Source organism: Chaetura pelagica, unplaced genomic scaffold (assembly GCF_000747805.2).
Source record: "Chaetura pelagica isolate M959 unplaced genomic scaffold, ChaPel_1.0 scaffold189, whole genome shotgun sequence".
NCBI classification, from domain to species: domain Eukaryota; kingdom Metazoa; phylum Chordata; class Aves; order Apodiformes; family Apodidae; genus Chaetura; species Chaetura pelagica.
In genome coordinates, this window is record NW_009970716.1 from 1,690,798 (window position 1) to 1,699,882 (window position 9,085).

Below are 9,085 nucleotides of genomic sequence, written 5' to 3' on the forward strand. Positions count from 1 at the left end.
CAGGAATGACAGATGTGTCTCTTCTTTCCTGCTATATTGTCTTTACTAACCAGTCAATCCTTCAGTGTGCTGTCCTCTTCAAAGGCATGTAGCTAACTAGTGAGAATGTTACTGTAGTATTCCTAATATGCCAGCTATGGTGTCCTTAACCAGAAATCACAAATTCTATTAATATATTTATAGTATTCTGTTGTTTTATGATAGTCATATATAATACTGCAAAACATAAGTAGCTGAAAAGAGTAATTGGTTTGAAAACCAAAATACTTCTTAAAAGCATTCATTTCTAAGCATTCAGACATGGCCACAAAACAATAATTTACTTCCAAGGTTATTTAAGTTCTTTTTGGTAACACTAACACAACAGGAAGTCTTATGTTTAATTTGTAAATTAATATGCAGTAATTAACTATAAAAGGAGATCAATTTCTTTTGTTACAACAAATGAAAGCAAATGAATTTCTATGGAAAGATTGTCTTCATTTTGCGTCTTTATGGTTTCTTGTTTTCATTTCAGTTTAGGAGAGTTCAAAAACATAGATTTTGGCTTGTTCCAAATAATGTTATCAATTCTTACAATATTTTTTCCAAACAGAATGTCAAATTTTGACCAGTTTCATGTTGACTTTTACCAGTCCAATTATACCATAGACGACCAGGAAGAAGGTTACAATGGTTATGGATCTAATGAAAACATCTGTGGAAGCAGAAGGTAAGTATGCTGAAAAAAAAATAAAATACAAAAATCTATCTCTCAAAGCTTGAATGAAATTAATGGCAAAAACCAGCATGTCATTACAAAAAAAAAGGATTGCATAATCAATACAGAGGAAGTTTTAGTGGAGAAACAAAAGCCACAGCTGTAGAATTTTATTATTTCATTTTTTAACTTATATTTTAGTAATATGTTAGTGACTTCTGCCCATGGAAGAGGAACGTTGAGGGAAAGGAGTTCTGAGTTTCCTGTTAAGGAGATTTCTACACCACTGTGTGGTAGGAGGCTGGGTGTCCCTGCAGCTTCCCTGTTCATAGAATCATAGTATCATAGAATCATAGTATGCTTAATGTTGGAAGGCACCTTAAAGATTGTCAGGTTCCAACCTCCCTGCTGTGAGCAGGGACACTTCTCACTAGATCAGACTGCACAAAACCTCATCCAACCTTGCCTCCAGGGATGGGGTTTCCAAAACCCCCTAGGCAACCTATTCCAGTGCTTTACTACCCTTATGGTGAAGAATTTCTTCCTGATGTCTAACCTAAATCTCCCCTCTTTCAGTTTAAAACTGAAACCTTGTCAGTTACCCCTTGTCAGTTACCATTTGCTGCAGTGAAGGGCAGCAAAGCTGTGGTCAGCAGCTTGGCATTCACTGAACATGGCAAATTCCAAATTCTCCAGTTTGAAAAAAGGTAAAAATGTAAACCATCACGCACAAATGCTAAGCTGCTGTGAAGTTGCTCATTGCTATAATTTGTTTTGCTGTAATTTGTTGCCCCAGGAGCCGGAGAGGAGAGCAACCTCCATCTGGTGCTTTTGCCCCATCGGAAATGCTACTGTCCTCTCAGAGTTACACGGGTCAAATTTTGCAGCCAACGTACAGTCCTGACACTCTCTCTCATCTTAGTTACACTGATGGACTTGATGAAGAACCTCCTTTGCTAGAAGGTAAAAATAAAACCAGAAAATATGTGTGTGGTTCCTGGGAGTGACTGTATTTTTCTTTGCTAGCGTGGCAGTCACTAGAGCAACTGCAACGGAGCTGCCAAGCTTCAGCCAGCAACCCCTGACCCCCAAACCTACATTTTCTTATTTGAGTTTGCCATGGATTCTTTCAACCTTATGGCATATACAGCATATCCTTTGCTACCACTAGATGACAGCATAACAATAAGTTTTGTATTCACATTTCCAAAGATTTTTTTCCACTCTGTTTAAACTGTGTCCATTGGAACATTTGTAATGAATACATCCTTATAATAATCTCTTTTGCATATCTAATAATAAATTTAGTAGTTTAAAAATGCTAAATAGTTTGTTTCAGTAGGAAAGATATTGGAAAAGCTGCTTTCAGCTTCAATTAGTCGATCATTTAGCTACATAAACAATATCATTCTTCATAATGATTGAACCATCCTATATGCTAGTGGCTGATCATGTAATTTACAAAATCTTTGTACCACATGAAAAAAAAAAAAAAAAGGATTATTTGTTTGTGATTTTTTAAGCATAATGTAAAAAAAACAAATTCAGCCTTCCTTGGCATACTGGATAGCAAGTGGAGTTTTCAACTGCTTAAAATGTACCCCTACTGTCTTAAAAACAGCAGGATCACTCTGTTCGATATTGATAACTGTTAGATCTCTATCTCTCAAACTTCCAAGCATTTAACTCCACAGGCAGCCCACCCTATAAAAAGGATGTTGAAACAAAATGGTTTCTGATCTGCAGGGCTCCAGAGATACTCTTATCTGTGTACCACATAAATCTGATAAAAGACACACATTTTTATACAGAATAACTCTATTTATATAATGTTTGGGCTCAGCTCGAGATGATGGATTGGTGAAATAAGGTGAAAACTGACTTTCCAAACAGATCTTACATATTGCCAATCTTGGTAATTCTGGCACACAGTTCTGAACCTAACTTTTCCTTTACCGGAGCATCTCAAGGAAGATGGTTACCCTTGCAAGCTGAGGTGTTTCTGCAGAAGACGCAAAATAAGTCTTTGCTCCAGTTAAGTTAACTGTAGAATTTCCATGGACTTTATCGAGGAAGAATTTTGTTCTGTTTCTAGAGGTCCTCAGTAATTACTTTTTAAATAGAAAAGGAGAAAAAAAAAAAAAAGGGGGAAAAAAAAAGCAGCACTGCACAAAGTATTATTAACTTGCCTTGAAGGGAAGAATGTCATTTTTAAGTGCCTCTGGCAGTTTAGGCTTAAGACACATCTCTTGTCAGATTTGCCAGAATTAAAGCATATCTCTCTGTCATTGGTGTTCTAGAGTATCTTGAATTCTGCAGTTACTGTTAATTAGCATATTTTTCAACATCCAAGTTAGTGTGGCAGTAGATGTATGTATTTTAAATATAGAGAAAACAAATATTAACTCAAAAATGCTGAGGGCATTTTTTGGTTCGCTGCCTAAAATTGGATTTAATAAATTAACATTCTAATTTAGAATCAGAGCTGACTCTCAAATATACTAGATATATAGCAGGGACAACATCTTCCTGCTACAGAATAAAGCATTAAAATTGTTAATTTGTTTGCTTGTTGGGGTTTTGTGGCAGCTAATGTTTTTCTGTAAAAGTGCTGTTTTCTTCTGAGCAGGTAACAAACCTGGAATTTCTCGTTGCAGAACTTGGGATCAATTTTGAGCATATCTGGCAAAAAACATTAACAGTTCTAAATCCCATGAAGCCTGCAGATGGCAGCATTATGAATGAGACAGACCTCACCGGACCTGTGGTTTTCTGTTTGGCCCTTGGAGCAACATTGCTTCTGGTAGGATGTAGCAGATACCTGGAGAGATTTCTTTTATAATAATGTAATGCCAGGGTGATAATGCATGTGAAATTGCAGAATATTTAGTACTGACATAAAATGAGCAATTTGCTGGTGTTTGTGCTGAGATTGTATATTAAAAAGTCTCCTTGCTTTGAAAGTACCTGCATAAAGTTTAAATTAATACAGATGCAATACAAGTGAAGTTTTGTATTATTTCCAGTGGAAATAAAAGAACATACAAATTTTTGGGGTGGGATTTAGTATGAGCAAAGGAGAGATCTGTGCAGTGTATATTCTGGGGAGGTCCTGTACACCTGAAGCATGGCAGTGTGTGCTAGGTAAAGACTGAACAAGGAGGTTTTAAAAGAGGGAATGAAAAGTCATAGCAGACCAGCCCAGTTTTTCTGCCATTCTTGCTACTGTTCTGAAATTATCTACTCTCCATGTTATTTTGGGGAGTGCAGAGGTATTAAAAAAATAAATAATTAACTTAAGTAATTTGAAAAATAGAATGGAAACAGCCTCTTCCTTCCTACCTCAAATTTGTGGTATCTTCCAATAAATTTTGCTATTGCTTTCTTCATTTCTGTTATTTTTCTACTTCATCTGTTAAACAAAATATGGTAACCTGTGTTTAACCTTTTTCTTCTTTATGAATATAGCTTTCCTAAAGGAGGGAAGTTGAACAGGGATTGTACAGTTCTTCAAATTCATCTATTTGTCACTGACAACAGAGGTCTCTAGTGCTGCTGAAATACAGCTCTGATTCTTGGCAGCAATTTATCAGGCAGGGATAAGGTGGGACCATTCTGGGAACAGCTTTACTGCTCTGCAGATGAGGTGAGAGAAACAGGGCTCTAATTCTCCATTTCCTCTCTGATAAATAGTGCTGAATCAGAAGAATCGTGCAAGTTCTTACTCAATTTGTAATGTCAGTGCAGTACCTTGAATGTGCAAATGGCAATATAAATGGCAAGTATTATTATTATTTATGCCCCTATAAAAATAAAAATCTTTTAAAAGGATGGAAGAGGCAAGAGGAAAGGGAATAAAAGGAAAATAAGGTGGAAAAATAGTGAAGACAGGTTGTTTTCCACCTAGAGAAATAAAGGTATGAGGGGATGAAAAGGAGAAAGTATTGAATTTATTATAATCAGGAAAATGGAAAGAAAACTAACATTAAGAAAGAATGAAAAAAATAGTTGCTGTTGATTTTTCTCCCTGGAGAGACAATGATTGTAATGAATATTAAACTACTGTTATTGAAATGAAGTACTTTAATTACCATATTTTTTCTAGGGTATTAAGCATTCTAAGTGTCATTAGAAAAACAACTATTTTCGATGCTCCACTTTTAGTACTGCAGAACTTCACTGACACAATCTAGTGCTCTTGTGCCACAACTTCACAGAAGTAAGTCTGTAGGATTTCCATGTGGCATCTTATAAGTTCAGTCTGTTCATTTCAGCTTGGATGCGTTTGAATACTTAAGTGGCTCTTCAGCTGTGTAAGCGTTTTTGTTCTTCTGTACTTGGATAATTCTTTTCTAATATCACCAGAAATATCACCAGGTTGAGAGTTTGTTTCCAAAAATAATTTGTAAATTTTATTTACTTTTAGTTTTTTAACTACGGAAAAATGTGCAAAGATATTTTTCAAATGGTTGCAGTTCTGTCAAAGCCCAGAGAAAAAGAGGAAAGGATTTAGCTTAGGAGTAGGATTTCATCTTCCTCATATTGGTGTAAACAGGGCAGCTCCACTGCAGGTAAACAACAGCAGTACAAAAGGTAGCAGAAACCCGAGTCTCAGCTACTTTGCATTTTACATAGTCATTCGTATGAAATCAGACTTCCCCATCCATTTAAACTAAGGATAGTAGTACCACTCAAGGCAGATGCAAACAAGCACAAAAAGTCTGACTTTCTTCTAACCTTGTTCCTTCCGCAGGACAAATTTAGCTCTTTCCATTCATCAAAGCCTGCCAGGCTAATCAAGCCTGATTCTGGTTTTGCTTGCATCACTGTGGATTGGGAGTATTCCCACGTGTGTGAGTCAATAGATTTACATATGTTAAGAAAGACTAGAATTGGAACAAACATGTTCAGCTCTTTTGTGGGGTTTTTTTTCTCTTTCATTCTCCTGCACCACAAAACAGACCTTTCACCAAGTGGAGGCTTCAGTTAGCTGCTAGTGCTAGTGCTCCCTTCCAGTTTGTCTCAGTAATTTCTTAATCTTAAACTAATATGCTAAATAGTGCTGTGTGGAATAATTAAATACACTGAAGCAAATAGCCTCAAAGTTTGCAATTGTTGTTGCATCTGTTTGAAACACAGCTTTTCTAAGTTGGCCTATAGTAAAGGCTGCACCAAACTGTTGCAGATGTTAAACTTACTACAAATCTTTAGTGACTGAAGATGTAACTGATACTAATCTACATGCCCTTGTAAAAAGTCCCTCCCCAGCTTTCCTGTAGGCCCCTTTCAGGTTTTGGAAGGCTGCTGTAAGGTCGCCTCAGAGTCTTCTCTTCTCCAGGCTAAACAATCCCAACTCTCTCAGTCTGTCTTCATAGGAGAGGTGCTCCAGCCCTCAGATCATCTTCATGACCATTCTCTGTAATTCTTCCAGAAGCTCCATGTCCTTCTTATGTTGGGGGTTGCCCAGGGAGATGGTAGAATCACCATCCCTGGAGGTATTTAAAAACATGTAGATGAGACACTTAAGGACATGCCCTAGTGGGCAATTTTTAACATATTTAGATGGGACGGTGTTCAGGGGCTGGACAGTTTGATGTAGAGATCTTAGAGGTCTTTTCCAATTGTCACAATTCTGTAATTCTGTGATATTCTCAATCCTCCCCAACCATAGTGGAAAAGATACTTGCAAATATGGTACACTATGAAAAAAGCTTCAATAGTATTTCCATCTTATCTATCACAAGAAAATCCAAACATAGGTTTAAAAGTTACTAGGAAACTGGAACCCTCTATTAGTTTTGATTCTCACGTGATTTCTAAGTGTTAGGAAGGTGATGCTTTGTGATCTTTTGTTTGGAGACCAGTGTAGAGGAAAGGGACCTAGGATTCCTGGTGGACAGGAGGATGACCATGAGCCAGCAATGTGTCCCTGTGGCCAAGAAGGCCAATGGCATCCTGGGGTGCATTAGAAAGGATGTGGCTAGTAGGTCAAGAGAGGTTCTCCTCCCTTTCTATTCTGCCTTGGTGAGGCCACATCTGGAATATTGTGTCCAATTCTGGGCCCCTCAGTTCAGGAAGGACAGGAAACTGCTTGAAAGAGTCCAGCACAGAGCCACAAAGATGATGGAGTGGAACATCTCCCTTATGAGGAAAGTCTGAGGGAGCTGGGTCTCCTTAGCTTGGAGAAGACTGAGGGGCGACCTCATCAATGTTTACAAATATGTAAAGGGTGAGTGTCAGGAGGATGGAGCCAGGCTTTGTTCAGTGATGTCCAGTAATAGGACAAGGGGCAATGGATGCAAACTAGAGCATAGGAGGTTCCATGTGAATATCAGGAAGAACTTCTTTACTGTGAGAGTGACAGAGCACTGAAACAGGCTGCCCAGAGAGGTTGTGGAGTCTCCTTCGCTGGAGACATTCAAAACCCTGTGTGATGTGCTCTGGGTGACCCTACTCTGGCAGGGGAGTTGGACTAGATGATCTTTTGAAGTCCCTTCCAACCCCTGAGATTCTGTGATTCTGTGATTCGTTTGGGAAGTTTATTCCACAATCCTGAGTTAAGGGTTTAGTCTCAGGTTTGAGCTTTCTCCTTCACAAATGTGTGTTATCTTTAGGACACAAAGTTTCAACACAAAGCAAACAAAAACACCTTCATGCCAATTGCTGTTTATTTCTGATATAAAAATGTTTATTTCTGATGTGCAGGTTAGAAAATTACAGTATTGCATCACTGACATTCATTATTTCATTTCTTGGAAGTTTGGATAGAGAGAAGTAATATTTAAGAGTCTTTTGTGAGTGTTCATTCTTGGGAGTGAACAATGCCCTCATGCCTGGAGGTGATCCTTCAAAACGATAGCAGGAGATGAAGAAATCCATGGTGCGTTGGCCACTGTTGCTTTTTGTACCAACTTTGTGTATAAATTAGAAAATATCAGACACCACACTGTCAGGCTAAATTCACACAAAGGAATAAAACCTGGAAGAAAAATTCACCTGGGGAATTTTTCATCCATTGGAACAAAAAAAGAACACAAGCTGACAGTTACTACTAAGTTTTATGTTGAAATGAACATGTTGTATTGATGTAACCACAGAGATATGTCTTTCTTTTCGTGGTCAAGGGGAAGCATGGACACAAGCATGCTGAAAACCAATATACTTGAAGCAAAATTTTACTTATTTTTGCAGGTCTGCGTAAAGCTGGAGGTTTGTAATAAATTGTGAAGCAAATTGAGTAAGTAGGATTGTTGTTTTACTTAGGACACTTTTTCACAGCCTCATGGACACCTACTGGAAAGATTTTTCCTGACACTAGAATGTGCTTTCCATAATTTAATCTCAGTTTGTTACCAGTTAGACCTTCTCAAGTCACCCTAACCAAACTCTGTCCTATTCAGTAAGACTGAGAATCAGCCGTATCACTTTAAATTAGCAACAAGTACATTCTTACAAGTGTACCTTGGGTTTTTTCAATGCAAAAATCACCCAGAAATATCAGCTGTGATTTACAATCAAACTGATGTAGGCAAAGGGAAGAGGAAGTGTCAACAAAAAAAAATGGAACAAACCTTGTACTTCTCATGCCACTTTGCAATCACTTGCTCACTTCTGATGCTTTGTGCTTGTTCATATTTATTCCAGGCAGGAAAAGTTCATTTTGGCTACGTATATGGTATGAGTGCCATAGGGTGCCTTGCTATGCATGCCCTACTCAACCTGATGAGCATCTCAGGAGTGTCACATGGTTGTGTTGCAAGTGTCCTGGGCTACTGCCTGCTGCCCATGGTGATCTTGTCCTCTTCTGCGGTCGTCTTCTCACTACGGTAAGTATCAGTGTATGGCAACAGGAATCATGTAGAGGACAGTGAGATGGAAGGATGGTGTTATGCAAAACATTCTGTTAATGGTTAAGTAGTGAATTTTGGTTTCTGAAACTGTGAAGAAAACCAGCATTTTGTTTGTGTGGTTAGGTGGAAATGGACAATACCGATCTGCATTTGAGAGGGGGTGATATATATTCAATATAATGAGTCCTTAATTCCACTGTTTGCTACTAGGACTGAGAGTGGCTTTGATGTTTGTAGCAGCCCCAAATGTGCTTTTTCTTGTTTTGCAAAGACAGCAGTGGTCAAACAGATATCAATTTTAACATAAACTCATAGACTGGTTTCATATAGCTGATTCTTCTGTTTTTTGTTTTGCAAAGACAGCAGTGGTCAAACTGAGATATCAATTTTAACATAAACTCCTAGACTGGTTTCATATAGCTGATTCTTCTGTTCCCTGTTTGTTCATAGTGTCGTGCTCCCATCCTTACACTTCCTTTCCTTCTCTAGAATTCTGAGTGACAGAATGAAATAACCAGTAAACCCTTAATGACCT

General features: G+C 38.0%; 1 protein-coding gene across 1 annotated transcript in view; it reads left to right on the top strand.

Moving 5' to 3' along the window:
- YIPF7 (Yip1 domain family, member 7) overlaps positions 1-9,085 on the top strand; it is a 13,110-nt gene that overhangs the window by 1,777 nt on the left and 2,248 nt on the right. Inside the window, exons 2-5 of the mRNA XM_010006088.1 lie at positions 596-712; positions 1,497-1,663; positions 3,358-3,503; positions 8,345-8,526. Of these exons, the coding sequence (XP_010004390.1) occupies positions 597-712; positions 1,497-1,663; positions 3,358-3,503; positions 8,345-8,526 (611 nt within the window). The 5' untranslated portion in view covers position 596. The remainder of the gene's footprint in view (positions 1-595; positions 713-1,496; positions 1,664-3,357; positions 3,504-8,344; positions 8,527-9,085) is intronic.